The following is a 17,564-nucleotide window of genomic DNA, read 5'->3' on the forward strand; positions in this document are numbered from 1 at the left end:
CTGTTGAGCTAATCTTTCCTTAATGTACTTCCATTCTCCATTTTGCAATATTAATAATATTTAGAAGCATTAGTGTGACTTTTAAAAGCAGCTACACAGATAAATTGTCTTGAGACTCACAAGAGTTTCAAGACTGGTGGGTGCAAAGTATTGATAGTACCAAGTCGTTCAAAAACTTGAAATCACAATTCATAATTCTGCATTTTGAGATGGCCATAAGCTTGTGGGGGCAGAAGCAAATGTTATGCGCCCACAGTTCATGCAATTAGAATCTAATGCTGTACATACAACCTTTTGACTTCATGCCAAAACTTGATGAACTTCGCTCAAGAGAAATCAGTATCAGAAATAAGTATTATAAAATTAAAATAGATTTAAGATTATGTGGCTTTCATGAATTTTCCTCCTTTCTTACTTCATACTCATAAAGCTTCCATTTCTGAGAAAAAGCAACTATAATGTGAAATGTGATGATAATAGAGAAATGTGAATTCTATTTACCTCTAAAAGTCTAGCACACTTCTGTTTATATCATTGTAATAGGAAAATTTACAGTTGATGTAATCACAATATCCATATTTAGTAGTATTTCCCAAGCTCTGTGTGATCTTGTGATATAGTACAGAATATTTTAAAAGAAATTCTGGTTGTTATAGCTACCACAATACAGTAGATAGCTTTTTTTAAAGAATGACATGAGACACTGACTCAATGTATCCTAGAAAACCACATTAACTAAATATCTCTATAGTCAATAGCAGAGAAAGGAAACACTCACACAAGTGAATATATTACTATTATAGCAGTTAATAATTTTACTATATATTATTACTAATATAATACATTTTCAAAACAAAATTTATTGATAATTTATTATTATTTCAAAACAAAAAAATTCAAAAATTTTCCTAATATCTTCAACTTTTTCATTTTTATTTCACTCTGTTCTTGATTGGTCTTTTTAAGAACAAAAAAAAAAGAAAATGAGTCCAAAGGAGCCAAGAGAAAAAAATAATCAGCCATTAGTTAAATGTATTTCAAAGAAGGACGAAAAGATATTGAACTTATATATGTTTTGTATTTGTAATATATATATATATATTTACCTATTATATTACAATACACTTAGGTAAAAACACAAATCCTATTTACTATCAAGTTTTGTTTTTAAGCCATAATCAAATGAGTCTAGATCTCATTAACCCACTAATAACCATTTCATGTATACTCTAATACACATTTTCACCACCAATATGCTTTTGTCTGTCTTATATACTGAGATGGTTAATAAACATATAAAAGTATGAGATGTACTATAAAATAATCCATATTTTACATTGCTAAAAACTAACAGTTAAAGCAACTGTAGTATGGACAGCCTTTGTAACTTCCTGGCCAAAATGGTAATTGCCTGTCCTAGCTCCTCAGCTAGGGTAGAACTTTGTCAGCCTTTCTCCTTCCATGATAGAATATTGACTGGCTTGATCTTGTTTACGGTCAGTATTCTTTACTTGATAGGCTAGCCATGTTCCATCAGATGTCCCTAAAACCATGCACATAATTGTTTTTTGATTTTTTGTTTGTTTCTTTTTTGGGGTGCGTGGGTGGGTGTGTTTTTGGTTCTTGGAGACAGGGTTTCTCTGTGTAGCTTTGGATTCTATCCTGGCACTGTCTCTGCAGACCAGGCTGGCCTCAAACTCACAAAGATCCTCCTGCCTCTGCCTCCCAAGTGCTGGGATTAAAGGCGTGCACCACCAACGCCCAGCCTCATGCACATACTTGGAATGACTAAAAGACTTCATGAGTTTAAAAAAAAAAAAAAGTGTTCACAAGAGTACATGAAATTGGGAAGGAAAAGGGATAGGAGGCATAGTTAGAGTTAAAGAGGAGAAACTAATGGACTGATTTAATTGAAACACATTATATTTATGTATCAAATCTTCAAACAAACAAAACAGTTCATGGAGAGGAGAAAGAAGCTAACTGTTAGAGTCTGTGAAGAATTAAGATCAAGATGATTAAAAGTCAAATAGTTTATAAGATTTTAAAGATCAGGTCCTAAGTCCTGTAGGGCCATCCACTGGAGCATCTCTATCCTACCAGTGACCAAACTTCAAAATACAACTGACATTTCCTCCTCTAGCAGTCATCAACAGCCAACAGCTCGCCAGCTAGAGTTGGATGCACATAAGAACCTCCCCACCCCTACATAAATTTTGACTGGCTTGATCTTGTCTAATTTTTCTGCAAGTAACCATTGCTGCCATGAGTTTATGATTGCATTGGATTAATCATGTCCAGAAAGTTTAGGTTAGTTTATTTAAATCTGTATTAGCTTTTTTGAGAGAGGCTCTTATTTTGTGCCACTGGGTTGCTTGGGACTCTCTTTGTGGCCATGTTGGCTCCACACTTGCCTGCCTCCACCTCCCAAAGGAAGGAACTACAGGCATTGGACAGCATACCCAACTATTTCAATTTTTTAAATGCATGTTTTAAATTTTTATTTATTTTTATTTTTATGTGCATTGATGTGTTGCCATGGGCACCAGGCCCCCAGGAAATGGAATTACAGATAGTTATGATCTACTATGTGGGTGTTGGAATTGAACCTGGATCCTCTGGAAGTCAGTGCTCTTAAACTCTGTGCCATCTCTTCAGCCCCTTCAATTTTTAAGGAATTAACTGAAAATTGTTCTTGCTAAATAGAGGATACCGTTCAACTTTTAAACAAAATTAAGTAAGCTATGCTAACTTACTGTGTTTTTATTAGTTATTAGTTGTGTTTATAGGGTTTCTGAAGGACCTTTATTCAAATACATATTTTATTAATTCAAAAAGTTATTTAAAATTCCTTAGGAACATACACACACACACACACACACACACACACACACACACACACAGACGGGTTGCAGGGAGAGATACAATGAAGTTAGGCCAAACATCAACTATATTGTGACAGTTTAAAAAGAATATTCTTTCAGAACTTCATTAAAAATGCAGCTGATATGTATATTGTATTTACCTGTACAAAACTATATTTATTTGTATTGAAGTTATTTTAACATTTTCTAAACATATTAACTCTTTTTACAAATCCATAACGTTAGGCACTGCTATATACATGGGCGGTGCTTCTAATACATTGGAAAGTAAAGAGAACCAAGTAAAAGTGATTGTATATTACTCATTTTGAAATTATACTATAGCATTGACCAATTATCAGTGAGATACATTCATCAAGAATTAAATGAAACTATCATATAAAGTTTGTTTAAAAATAAAAGAAAGTCTAGATGAACACATTAAGAACTTGAAGAATGAATGAAGCAAATCCTCATTAATTTTTTTTTTCACTTTATTCCCATAAATTGCTGAGACACTGGCATAATTTTGGATCATTACTCAAATATCAATACTTTGCTCTACAAAGTCAACCCCATGAATTGGAATTTGGATACACAATTTGTCTCATTCACACAAGCAAAATGAACATCTGCTAACTTCCTGTCATGGGAGTGTGGCTGTGGTGGGCAGGGTGTGAAAGAGCCTCTGAAGTGTAATGTTCCTCCCATCTGCACACCAGGTGGCATTGCATGGCTAATCAGAGGATGAGAACCCCTATCGTGATTCCTTATATATTGGGAGATAAGAAAGTAAATCCATTCGAACTTTGTTTAAAAAAAAATGCTTTTCTCAAGTGTTCACAGTAAATAGCCTTAAGATTATATTTAAAGGATTACAAAATTTGAGATTGAAGTTAATTGGTGCTGCAGCATCGGTTTCCTATGTGCAAATTCATGACACAATTTACAGTATTAACTAGTGTGAGTTTAACTAATTGAAAATGAGTAGGAGAAGTAAACAGAGTTTTTGCCTGTTGATGTGGGAACACAAATGTAATGGCTGTTCCTTGCACAATTCAGAGACAAGATCAGGAGTAAATTAAATTTGATATAAATTGTAATTGTTTTGCTTCTAACATTGGTTCGCTGCTGCATTCAGCATGGCTCCAGGATGGACCTGACTGGGGCAATGAGGTGAAGGAAAAAGAGATATACACACAGATATATAGATAAACTGGGATTCAACAGGATGGCTCTTTGATAGAGAAATTACAGCACCCAAGAATGACAATGTATTCCCTTGAATGGAAAAGTGGGTTTATTGTACATAGCTGAACAAGGAGGGAGCATTATTACATACAGATAAAGAAGGGAGCGGGGTTTAAGGTACACTATACCTGTATCAGGAGATACATTCAGATAATCTCCACATGAGCAGTTTCTGTGAGAGAGCAGTCTACAGGACATTAATATCCAGAGGGAGAAAGCTACTGTGGATTATCTCTGTACATGCTATCATCTTTCACACCTGGACCAGAGGACGGCTTTACAATCCCTCTCTCTGGGAAGGTTTTCCTGTTTTCCAAGGGTCTGAGGGTACTGTATTAGATTTGGCCATGACACATCTACTCAGGAGTGTACTCACTCAGAGCTTCCCAGGCTCCCTATAGTTCTCTACATAAACCCCTCTGTTTGAGAAAGGTCTTTGAAAAGAGCATCTTACTTTAGAACATACAGTTGAAAGGCATTTAAAGTCAGAGATATGTTTGTATGCTAAAGCTTAGTAGCAACATTTATCTTGCTAATTAAAGACAGAATAGCCTAATTTTACAAATAAGAATTAGTAAATAACATAAATTATCCCAAAGTTTCACATTTCTATATTACAAAAGCATACTTTTCATAAAGAAAACACACTGAAACAAAAAATATTCCTCCAATTCGCATCAATTTCTTGCCACTTCTGTCGTTCTTCTGTCTCTCACTCTTCATTTTATTTATTTAATTAACCAAAAAAATGTTATTTATATTACATCCCAATTGAATTCCCCCTCTATTCTCTCCTCCCATCCCCTTCCCTGGCTGCTACTGTAGTTTCTTTCCAGCCTGTTCCCACAGCCAATTAGCCTCCAAACACACAAAGATTTATATTATTTTATAAACTGTTGGGCGATAGTTAGGGCTTCTTACTGGCTATCTCTCTTTTAATTATTAACCAATAACTACTAATCTATGTATTTCTACATGGCCTTATCTTACCAGAGAATGCCTGGCACATTCTATCTTCCCAGTCTCTACATGGCATCCCTCTCGCAGGTTCCCTCTCTCTCCTTACTCCTTCCTCTGGTAGCCCTGCCTATACTTCCTGACTGGCTACTGGAAATCAGTATTTTATTCATCATTCAACAAGAGGAACATATATACAGAAGGACAACCCCCATCACCTGCCTGTCACCAAATCTCCATCCATCCTCTTCTGTCACCATTCAGAAAGGGTCGGACCTCTATGGGAGCTAACAGAGCATGACAAATCAAGTTGAGGCAGGACCAAGCTCCTTCCCTTACAGTGACAGCTGATATGGGTTCTTTCTTAGGAGCTCACCCACTCTGTACCAATAGCGAGGGAACTTGTATGGCTCCTCCTAGACCTTCTGCATGTGTGTGATAGTGGCTCCTAGCAGTGAGGTCAGGACCTAACCCTAGAACTTGAGCTGGTTTTCTGAAACCTATCCCCCAGACTGGGTTGCCTCTCTCTTCATTTTAAGGACAATATTGCTCTTTATTTTCCCAAACTTTTACATAGTAAAATTTCACAAAAAGCTAAAACAAAGATAACGATAATATTTTCTAGTGAGAGAATAGCTATGCGTTAGCAGAGCTCATAGCTTCAATTTGAAAATGATTAGGACTAGTTCACACAAGTTCAGTGAAGTCTGGAATTCTTCACAAGCAACTGTATTGGACTGGAGGAGGTGTACTATAGTGTCCTGAATGTTTCAGGGACACCACAAACTACCTTTATTGTCTTTATCATTCTTCAGCATCCACATCTGACTCCTAGAGGACAGCCGAGACTTATAGGATGATTACATTTACAAATATTAAGCACAACACATTGCACAGAGTGCATGCTTGTGTCCCATTGAAATTCTTATTTTTAAGCTGTAAGATTCAAGTTTTTATTGGGATACAGCATTTGGGTTTAGATTCAGTTTAGATGACTGTAAGTTTAAGTTCCTCTGCTATGGGATTAACATTTATTTAGCAACAACAACAGCAACAACAAAAAAGAGGTTTTGAAGAAGAGAACAGTTGTGTAGGATGATAATTATAGATCTAGCTGTATTCTTCTACATGTTGACATCCAGTTATGCCAGCACTATTAGTATATACTTGACTTCTTTGTCAAAAATTATGTGTCCAAAGGTGTGTGGAATTATGTTAGGGTACTCAAATCGATTCCATTGATCCACATGTCTTTTATGACAATACCAAACTATTTTTATTACTATAGCTCTGTAGTAGAACTTGAAGTCAGGGATGGGGATGATACCTCCAGAAGTTCCTTTATTGTACAAGATTGTTTTAGCTATCCTGCTTGTTTGTTTGTTTGTTTGTTTGTTTCATATGAAATTGAGTATTTTTCTTTTGAGGTCTGTGAAGAATGTGTTGGGATTTTGACAGGGATTGTAATGAATCTGTAGATTGCTTTTGGTAAGATTGCCATTTTTACTATGTTAATTCTATGGATACATGAGCATGAGAGATCCTTCCATTTTCCAACGTCTTCCCCAAATTCTTTTCTCAAAGGCTTAAAATTCTTGTCAGACTTTACTTGTTTTGGAATAATATAACACAGAACATGTTCTATTATTTGTAGTATTGTAAAGAATATTTGGAAAGATGGCTATATATGAAATGATGGCTGAGGTCTACAAATGGTTACTTTAAAACTGAAAGTGTGGTGTTATGGAATATTGGCTTAAGATGTGTTACATTTGTGTATACTGTGGAATATTTGTCTAATGAAAATATGTGTTGTACTTTTATTTATGTTTTACTTGTTCAACTCTGTAAAGCTGTGTTATTTTGCCTGTCTAAAACACCTGATAGGTCAAATAAAGGGATGAATGACCCATAGCTAGACAGGAGAGGGACAGGTGGGCCTGTCAGGCACAGAGAATAAATAGGAGGGGAAATCTAGGCTAGAGAGAAGAGAAGAGGGGGAGAGAGGAGCAAGAGAAGAAGGAGTGGAGGGCACAAGGAGCCAGCTACCCAGCCACTTGGCGAGCCACAGAGTAAGAAGGGAAGAAAGATAAATAGAATAAGTAAAGTTTAAAATCCCAAAGGCAAAATGTGGAAGAAGAGAAACAGGATAATTTAAGTTAGAAAATCTGGCTAGAAACAAGCCAATCTAAGGCCAGGCATGCAGAAGTAAGAATAAGTGTCTGTGAATTTATTTGGGAGCAAGGTTGCAGGTCCTCAAAGAGTAAATAACAAACCAAACAAAAAACTGCAAAGAAACTATAGGATAGATTCATACAGCACCAGTATCCTGAAGATAGTCTATTTCATCCTGAGTGTCATGAATATCGGGTGGCAATGTATGTGAGTGAGGCAATTACTAGACAAAACACAATGGCTTCAAATAGAGAACATCATATGTACAAGGGCTACTCATCACCTTTGTCTCTGACAATCAATCCATTTCAGAATTATCACCAACTGTGTGAACTTGGAATCAAAACAAGGGGATTTGGCCATCTTCAAAATAGACTTACCTGAGGCGAGCAATAGAGCCTAGCAGGTAAGGGCATTTGAGTCAAGCCTGATGGTCTGAGTTCAAGTACGCATATGGTGGAAAGAAACTAGTGACTCTCAGAATCTGTCCTCACATATATTCACACAATAAATACATGCCCACAAAATACATGACAACAATTTAAACGTTGAAGACAAAATGGACTTACTTGGCTATCACCTGATATAAGCTAAAATCACTCAGGGACAACTAATTTAAGTATCTGTAAAAGAACACTGCCAAAATTGTTTCAGAGTCTCTATTATTTTCTTCTATTTTTATAAGGTGACCAACCTACCACCTGCTTTTGAAGATTAATATGTGCTTTCTATAGATATGTTAATATGATCAAAGAATAATTGCCCTACATCTCTTTTATCCCCTCTGGGGCTTTTCATGAACTCATTAACAGATGATTTAATGAACTCTCAGCTGGAATTCCTTTTCCCTCATTTTCAAATTCTTGGGAGCCATCTCACAATTATATGAGAGTACTTACAAGTGATACTAGATTAAACAATATTACAAATTAAAAAAGTAATATTCACAGCAACATATTCATGCCCTTTTTGCTTACAATTAAGTCAGGTTTATTATTTTAAATAATGTATTTATAATTGTGGATATTGAGTAGGTACCCAGCTTTTATCTAGGGGGCAGAAGTAAAGTGGGTTGTCTAAAGACTTTATTGCATTTTCTTCTAAATAAATAGAAAGCATACATGGTTATCTACAATTTAGAAATTCCTGATTAAGAAACTAATTAAGAATAACTTTTGCAGAGAAGAATTCTGGCTGTAAGAAGGCACAAGAGAGTTAAGTAAAGGCCACAGAACGGTAAAATTTAATACCACAGTTTCTCAATGGATTTTCTTAATTGTAATTATCTCTTCTTCAGCTGTTATAATATTTGGTAATCTGCACATTATAAAACATTCCTCTCTTCTAGTAACTGAATGAAAGAAAAAATAACCCAAGTGGTGTTAACAATGAAAAAGTAAAACTAAATATGGAATCTAATTTTTCAAGAGTATATGTTCATGTACAACAGCCTTAAGTGGAATGTTACGATGTGGATGGGTGTCCTCAGAATATGTTCACTTTCGGTCTTGGGACTAGAAAAGACTTATCATCTTGAAGTATAACATTGGCTAGCTTATTTTCATTTTTCCTATAAAATTGATTTTCCATGATTAGGGGTCAGTTGTTGGTTGCTGTTAGACCTCCCTTTTGGAGTACTATGTTATTGTTCTGCTTTTCTTAAACTTAACTCTATTTTCCTTAAAGACCCACCTCCAAGAATTAACAGATTGGATTATATTTTGGGTAGGGCCTCGAGTTCTATTAATGTTATAGTGGGAGGTGGCAATACCACTACTGTTAATGAAGCTCTTTTTATTTTTTCATTTCATTCCAATAGTAATACCAACCATATAAAAAGTGACAATGTACCATCATAGGTTTTATTTGTGCTGGAATACATAAAAATCACCAATGTTTTAAATTAATCCAATTTAATTTTGGTAAATTGTTAAAATGGTTTCAATAAAACTCAATACTAAAGTAATACTTATAGAGTTCTTACTATGTCCTAGATACTTTTAGGGCTATTTGTTGATTTATTTATTGATGGCAGTAGAAGGCATAGCCAAGGCCTCAAACACAGCACAGACTACATTAGTCCTGTAATCTCCTTTACTCACATGGAAATAGGAAGGTATTAGGAAGCTTAATGGTAGCACAATCAGACCCCTTGACTCTGACATGTTGACAGCATAGCCAAAGGGACCAGGCAGGAAGGTTCCTGTAGCAAGGATCCAGTAGTAATAAGTAATGGGAGTGATGCTCACAATAAGGTACTCAAAACTCTCTTCTGGATAAACACAGGAACAGATCATCCCTACAATATCTGTCTGCTCACACTATGCCTGATCGCCTATAATGATGGTCATGGAGAATAGCCCTGCAGAGCTTTTCCTTCCCTGAAATTTCAAAAATGATATGAAATCACTTATCAGCTATATACTTAAAGTTATATCAGTGATCTGAGGGGAGGGTGTCTCAGGCAATGTTTCTTCTCTCACATGTTGCTAAACTTTTATTTAGCACCACTACATTTTGTAAGTGTGTGTGAACTATTAGAAGATGGATAACCAGGAAAATGAACAATGCAAAGAGCGTGTGTCCAGATCCTTAGACATCTAGAAACACCATTCCTATGGCTGGATATAGAAGGGACTCACCTTCAAAATGTAAATAATCCTCATGCTTAGTCCAGCCCTCATATTCTGTGATGAGGTTGTTCTATTTGAATCACATGACATTTTCCTTACTCAATTTAAACCTAAACATGCCACCAAATTTAGATCTCTTTGCTGTTTTAAACTTTAGCACTGACCATGGGACAACATTGTCATTTGGTCTTTGCTTTATTCATATACTACTTTTTATTTTTTCGTCTCTTTAGACAGGGTTTCTCTGTGTAGTTTCAGAACCTGTCCTGGAACTTGCTCTTTAGACTCGGCTACCCTCAAACTTAAAGAGATCCACCTGCCTCTACCTCCCAATTATTGGTAGGTATTAGATAAACTATTTGAAATAGAATCTTTACAATGAACAACTATGGTTATCAAATTTTGACTATTAAGCCACATTAAATGCATTTTCTACACAAAATAATATGTGTGTTCAAACACACACAACAAAATAGACACATGTAACAATGTTTCCACAAAGAACACCCCATATGTGTATATAACACAACATTGGTACTTTTTAATATATTAACTATCTTTGGAATTTACTTTTTTGCTTTTTCTTAAAACAAAAAAGAACAATGGATAGACTCTGTTATATTGATTTCAATGAACAAAGAGAGCTAATCAATATTTTGAAAAAACTGTAAAGAGAAGGCCTTCTCCTATTCTGAGCAGTGACAGCACCACACTGTGTGAGTACTTTTATTTAAGTAAAAATATCAAAACTTTAGAGCCTTCAACCACAAGTTGTCTAATGTGAATAAACACAAGTTCTGATCCCAGTAGTTAGAAGGTGCTTAGTCATTCATGGGTAAGGGCTGTAACTCTGATATTCATAAAAATATGCATGCAGTGGGATACATACCTTAGTAGATTCTGTTTGTGTCCTACATGAGCAACCATGGGAATACATTTTTATTAATTCAATATGCTTAATGAAGTATCCTGACAAAGATATCTAATAAAATATTTTTCTTTTGATAAGTAATAAAGAAAGATATTAGCTTTAAATCCTGGAGAATTATATGACATTTTACACACACACACACACACACACACACACACACACACACACACACACACACACACGTGTGCGATTAATTGTTTCTGTTTTCTTATTAAATTACTGATGTAGCTAATAATGAAGCCCAAGGTACTAATATTAATGGTTAGGTGACTGGTGAGTCTCGAACATCAAACACCAAGGAAAATGCCCATTGTGACAGAAGCACTCTGTACCTCTTTCCTCTGTGTCTCTAGGATATTATAAACCTAATGTCCATTTTCCTATGGTCACATTTCCTATCATCCTTTGCTGCTAAGTATATTTTATGATTAAGTTATAGACAATGAGATAGAAGAAGTGGTATGTATAACTTCTCCACCATAAAACTAAGAGGACAGGTTCTGCCTGTGAACACAGACAAGGTTATCACCCATGGACCAAGAAAGGAAGGGCTGTATCGAGCATGGTTTTCCCTGTTCTATGCAATGTTTGAGTGTACACTGAACACTACTCCAGTCTCTATTGTGTACTTAACACAACCAAATATCTATCCCAAAAATCACAAAGGGGCCATTCTCCCTATTTTTTCAAACTCAGTGAGAAAAACCAGATAAAACAAGTGAGTGAAGGCTGATGATGTTATAGAAGCAAGGACAGCAAGGATGTGAGGCTTTCCAAGTAACAGATAGTTAGTAATATGGCAATAGAAAGATCATAAAGGCCCAAATGGTCAAGAGATGTCAAGTCTTTCCTAGAAGATGTGGCTATTTGTTTGCTATAAACAGAAGCATTTTTCCTGATGAAATAAAAATTCCTTGTTTATAAGTCATACAAATTACTGAAATAGAACATAGTTACATTCCTCATATCATCACAACAGAATGTCAAAGGATTTGCTTTACAATGCGAAAATGTGCAACATAAATATGGAAGGGCTGCACATTGTATTATTTCATTTACATACTGCAGGGTCCAACAGAGAGTGGTCTTTAGAACCCCATGACTCCATGAAAAACTAACAATGTAAGGGAACTTAAGAGAAAGAATTATAAATAAAACCTGAAAAGTTTTTGACTTGTTTCAAACAGAAGATATTTGTGACTACTAGAATCACTAGATGTTATTAACCACTTAATTATCCCAAATTTTTCTAATACTAGATTTGTTATGTATTAAATTTGGAACTCTTTCAATGAATGCTATTTTCTTGACCCCTATTTCCTGAGTACAGACATTCTTCATAAAAATGTGCATAGAGATAGGTGTATTTGTTCTAGGATGTTGTACTCTAGCGGTGAAAATGTATCTTTTATGTCTAACTTCTGTAGGAAACTTAAACTTCTTTGTGCTACTTGATACCATCACAAGACGTAATTCCTCTCTAATTTCCACTTATTGTGGACAAGAACTTGTGAATTACCAGAGACAGAGAGAAGCAGAAGCCCTTACAGATCCAATATTTCTGAGACCATAGAATATACTTTATAGATACTGTGCTATGTGTCCTTTCTCAGTAAAATTATGATGTTTAAAGGCAGGTCTAAATTCAAATATCTTTGAAAGGAGAACAAGGGAGAATAACAAATATCCTCTTTCCATTGCACAGACTGGTCACGATAGCCAATGAAAATGATATGGAAAAGTACTGAGGACAATAATACTAACAATATCTGAAAGAATGTTCAACACTACAGAGAGATAGCATATTTACTTCCTTGTCAGTGATAACTTTTAAATCTAAATACAGTTAGCGACAGAACTTCCCTCGGATGTGGTACCCATGCTCTGGTAAAAAGAATAAGGCATTCAAATGAGCACAAATTGGTTAGTAAATAAGTATTAATAGTTATTGCACTCTACAAACAATGAGACCTCCATCTTTACACCAAGTTTTGGTGAGCACTAGCCATCATGCCATCACTGAAAGATACAGGGAGGTTTGCATCTCAGCAGACAGAACTCAGATATTCAAAGATTGTAGACTGAAAAGGATATGGACTGAAAGACAGAAGGATGGAGTTGTACTTAAAACACTACCAATTTAATATTCTCAGTCACATCTCAGAATTTTCCAGAGTACAACATGGAATATGAAAGAAAAATAGAACTCTTGATGCAAAGATGAAATTTAATCAACTATTTGTTTTCTCTGGTCTCTCAATAAATAATAAGTGGGAGGCAAAGAGTTTGAAAATTCCCTATCTGTGAGATACTTTCCAAAAGATGTGAGGACTTTATAAAATGAATATAGAATAATGCCAACTCTGCATTTCACTATTAGTCAATTGAAAGCTACAGCAGCCAGCCATATTTTGAGCTATCACTTCATGGAGGGCATTCTTCACCTTAGAGCCCAGTTCTGGTGCTTCAAGTACAGTGGGGGGCTTAGGAAAACAAATATCTCTTGCTGATTATTGTTCTCAATGAACATGAATCAGTACAGCCAGGCTGTAAGCACAGGATACAGGCGCACCCAGTCATTATGGTGTATCAGTCCAAGGAAGATGTGATTCCCACTAGAGAAATGTCTAAAGGTAGTCCTTCTAATGGATATAATCAGAAAAAACATTAAAGTTAAATAAACATATTTAGAAATAAGTCACTCACCTATCCCGATGAAAGCAGCTTGGTAGCCATTTTCTTTCAAAGTGCTAAGGGTCATTCCATCCGTGGAAAGGCTTTTACCACAAATTATCTGTAAGAAACAGTACTTTGAGCAATATTTTTTCCATGTTTTAGCAGTTGATTAATTAAAATTAATATTTAACATATAAAGTCAAAGAAATGACTATAAAAGTTTTAATGAACAAGTTTGTTTAATGAAATTAGTAAACAACTAGAAGACCAATATTTTCATTGTGGAATAAATGTAGAAAAACCAGTATATTCATAATGAAGTTAGTAAAAACATTGAACAACCTCATGACCCAGTATTTATTTTCTCATCCTATACTCAGAGGATTACATATCTGCCATAAAGACACTTGTAAATCTTTGTGTATTGCTGCTATATTCACAATAGCATGGAAATAGACTAAGCCAAGATGTCCATCAAAAGACGAATGAATAATGAAAATGTGATTATATATATATATATATATATATATATATATATATATCCAAAGTGAGATTTTATTTAACCTTAAGAAAGATAAAAATATGAAAATGACAGAAAAACATATATACCTGAAAACTATTATATTAAATAAGATAACCCAGACTTCAAAAGACAAATATAGCATGTTCACTTTTACCTTTGGATCCAACTGCATATATATGCTGGGAGAGTGAATTTGGGAGGAAGCCAAGAAATTAGATATGATTCCATAACCATGAGAAGAGGGAAAGTTTTTTTGTGTGACTTTGTGTGTGTGTGTGTGTGTGTGTGTGTGTGTGTGAGAGAGAGAGAGAGAGAGAGAGAGAGAGAGAGAGAGAGAGAGAGAGAGAGAGAGAGAGAGAGAATGGGGGAGGCTAGTAAAATACATGTGACATGAAAATAGAGGGGGCATAGCAAAGAGATGGGCAAAATCCACCCAAAGTAAGTAGGTATCAAAATGCCATAATTCTAACTTAAAAATGAAATGCAAAAATGTAAACTAAAGTAAGTAAAAAGTCTAACTTTGTATATATTGAGACCATTACATTGAGTATTTGAGACAAGAATATAATAATACAATAGTGAGAGAGACCAAAGAGTCAAACGATACAAAAAGTTAAGTGAGAATATAAGGAAAATATGATTAGCATGTATATTGTAGTTTAGATAGTAAAGATTCACTCTAGCTATATTCAAAAGTGGGGAACTGCAGGGTATTTCACTGGTCTTTACAAGGGTAGGTTTTCCATTTGTTCATTTAATACGAACAAATCAGAGGGTCACTACAAGTCACAATATTTTGGTTGGTCTCAAACATGATTCAACTAAAAATATCATTATGCCTATTTATTTAGGGCAACTAGGGGAGAGCACAGGTACAGAGACAAAGGACAACTTGCAGGAGTCAGTTTGCTCCATTACCATGTGGGGCCTGGTCATTGAACTCAGGTTGTCAGGTTTAATGGTGAGTGTCATTAACCCCCGAGCCATCTCTCTGACCCATGAATCAATTTTCAGGTGGAAACCTGCGGAACAAGGGAGACACCACACTCCTATGTAGAACTCTGCAGTATCCTGGCAAATAAATACTACAATAATTACCCAGTTTTCCCATAGGGAATGATGGCCATTTACTAGGCAACTGTGCACCAGGGAAATAGGGATAATCAGACATTTCAAGGACGATTAAGCACATGATATTTATTGACATTGATACCTGGAGACACAAAGTAGGGACCTATGTGAAAGGTAAAATGGAGCCTGACTAAAGTCTGGGTCCCTGTGAGCCATAAGAGACACTGACCCTGTCACTGAGAATTTTCCTACTCTCTAAACACATAATTGAAATTGTTACACTTGTCAGTTAAGTAATCCCCAACTGTATCTCTAGTCTGTGCAGTAAGAGGCGAAACAGCTATCACAGATGGGAAGTCTACATGAAAATATCAGAAACCTGAATGAGAGAATTTCTCTAGCACCATATCATACCCAGTGTTCTGGTGGAATGGGGATAGATGGTTCTTGTACCCATCAAATCTCCATTGAATTGAGATTGTTTGTCCCTTGGTGAATTTAGATAGTTCCCACAGGATGAATATAAACTATTATATGCCTACATAGAGAGTAGCCTTGGCTGCAATTTCTGTGGCAGACATGATATAATTGCTGAAGTAGACTAATATGAACATGGAACCCCTAAAGGTGACCATTGACTTGGTGACTGAAGACTTACTCTACCCCATTTCTAAAATGAGTCAGAAACAGTTGACACCCAGACAGGGTTACCATTCACCTCTGAGATATGTCAACTTCAGTAATAATATGTGTATTACAAAGAGCTCTCACTTCCTATAGTACCCCACAGTGACATGTTCTGTGAAGACGTCATCCATATTGGGAAGCATAACCATGAAATGGTCAGTATGCTGGTGAATTCAAGGTTCAGAAACTACAGAAGATGGTAGATGAGCCTATGACTGGACCTAGTCACTTGAGTGAAGTTTAGGAAGCCCAATTATCACAGATGAACTGGTGTACCTGCACCCAGAAAGACAGAGAGATGCATCTCACCTCACAGAGAAAGACACACAAAACTTTGAAAGGTACTTTGGGTTTTGATGGCATTGCATTCCTAAAGATAAAGTTTCTATTAGGTCAAACTGAAAGAAAAATGACTACAGTTAGTATGCACAGATGGCTAAGAGCAGCACTCTCTGCTATGTATTGCAAAAGATGATACTGTTCTTTACCAGAGGTTCATGAAAAGTTTTTGTTTTTAACCTTTGAGTTGTATAATTAACTACTTTGAAGTTTAGAGGTTTAATAATGAAGATATTTAAGAGCATTGATTTATCATGAATTCTCTATTTACTGTGTTAGCAAGAATTTTACAATAAATAAGAATAAAAGGGGAAATATGTAAAGATCCAATCAGCTATTAATGAATAAGAAAACAAAAATTTTAGAACTAGTTCTTTTAAACATAATTTAACCATGAAAACCAAAGCATAGTTTAAGAAATCAAGTTAAGAAAACACAAGTTTAGAAATGAGAAGGCAATTAGTCACAGACATAGGTGAGATAATTCTGTTGACCTCAGAAAGACCATGTCTAAATCTATGCTGATAAATTCAACAGTATTAACAAAATTTTTCTAGAAAAAATAGATATTGGCAAAATCTGTACTGGAATTAATTTAGGGAAACTTTGACAACTTTAAAAATAATTTGTAAACTTGCTGAAACATTGTCTTTTAAAAAAGTCTTCGCAACTTGTACAGCCACTATGGAAATCAATATGGAGCATCCTAAGAAAATTGGGAATTGATCTAACTCAATATCCAGCTATACTACTCATAGGCATATACCCAAAGGACACTCCATCTTACTATAAGGACACTCACTCAACTATGTTCATAACAGTTTAATTGATAATAGCCACAAAGTGGAAACAACTTACATGTCCTTCAGCTGAGGAAAGAATAAAGAAAATGTGGTACATTTATACAATAGATTATTACTCAGTTGTTAAAAAATTGACATCATGAAATTTGCAGTCAAATGTATGGAACTAGAGAAAAAATCATCCTGAGTGAGATAATCCATACCAGAAAGACAAACATGGAATGTACTCACTTGCAAGTGGATATTAAGTGTTAAGTAAAGAATAAGCATGTTACAATTCACAGACACAGAGTGACTAAGTAACACCCAGAGCTCAAAAAGGGAGAATTACTGCATCTCCCTGGGAAGGAGAAATAGAATAGATTTTGCCAGTGGACTCAAGATGCCTCTGTCAATTCTAGAGTTTATATATAGTATCCTTCTGTGGTCTTTGATGGAGTTGAAGACAGATAGTTATGGTTACAGTTTTCTTCAGTTATAATAAAAGATAAGTTACCCTTCTTTTTATTTAGACAGAAAAGAGGAGATGATCGGGGAAATACTTCTGTGTATGTTTATCTTATTGATTGTTAAATAAAGTACTTGCTTGGCCAATGAGACAGCAAGTTAGGCTGGACTAGGAGTCAAAGAGAGGATTCTGGGAAATGTAGTAGA

At 35.3% G+C, this 17,564-nt stretch overlaps 1 protein-coding gene across 2 annotated transcripts in view; it reads right to left on the reverse strand.

The window, feature by feature from the left end:
* Positions 1 to 17,564, reverse strand: part of Dpyd (dihydropyrimidine dehydrogenase) — an 830,055-nt gene that overhangs the window by 574,604 nt on the left and 237,887 nt on the right. For both annotated transcript variants that reach the window (XM_027395605.1, XM_027395606.2), the window contains exon 8: positions 13,518 to 13,605. In XM_027395605.1, the coding sequence (XP_027251406.1) occupies positions 13,518 to 13,605 (88 nt within the window). The remainder of the gene's footprint in view (positions 1 to 13,517; positions 13,606 to 17,564) is intronic.

The sequence above is a fragment of the Cricetulus griseus genome, assembly GCF_003668045.3.
Source record: "Cricetulus griseus strain 17A/GY chromosome 1 unlocalized genomic scaffold, alternate assembly CriGri-PICRH-1.0 chr1_0, whole genome shotgun sequence".
Classification (NCBI taxonomy): domain Eukaryota; kingdom Metazoa; phylum Chordata; class Mammalia; order Rodentia; family Cricetidae; genus Cricetulus; species Cricetulus griseus.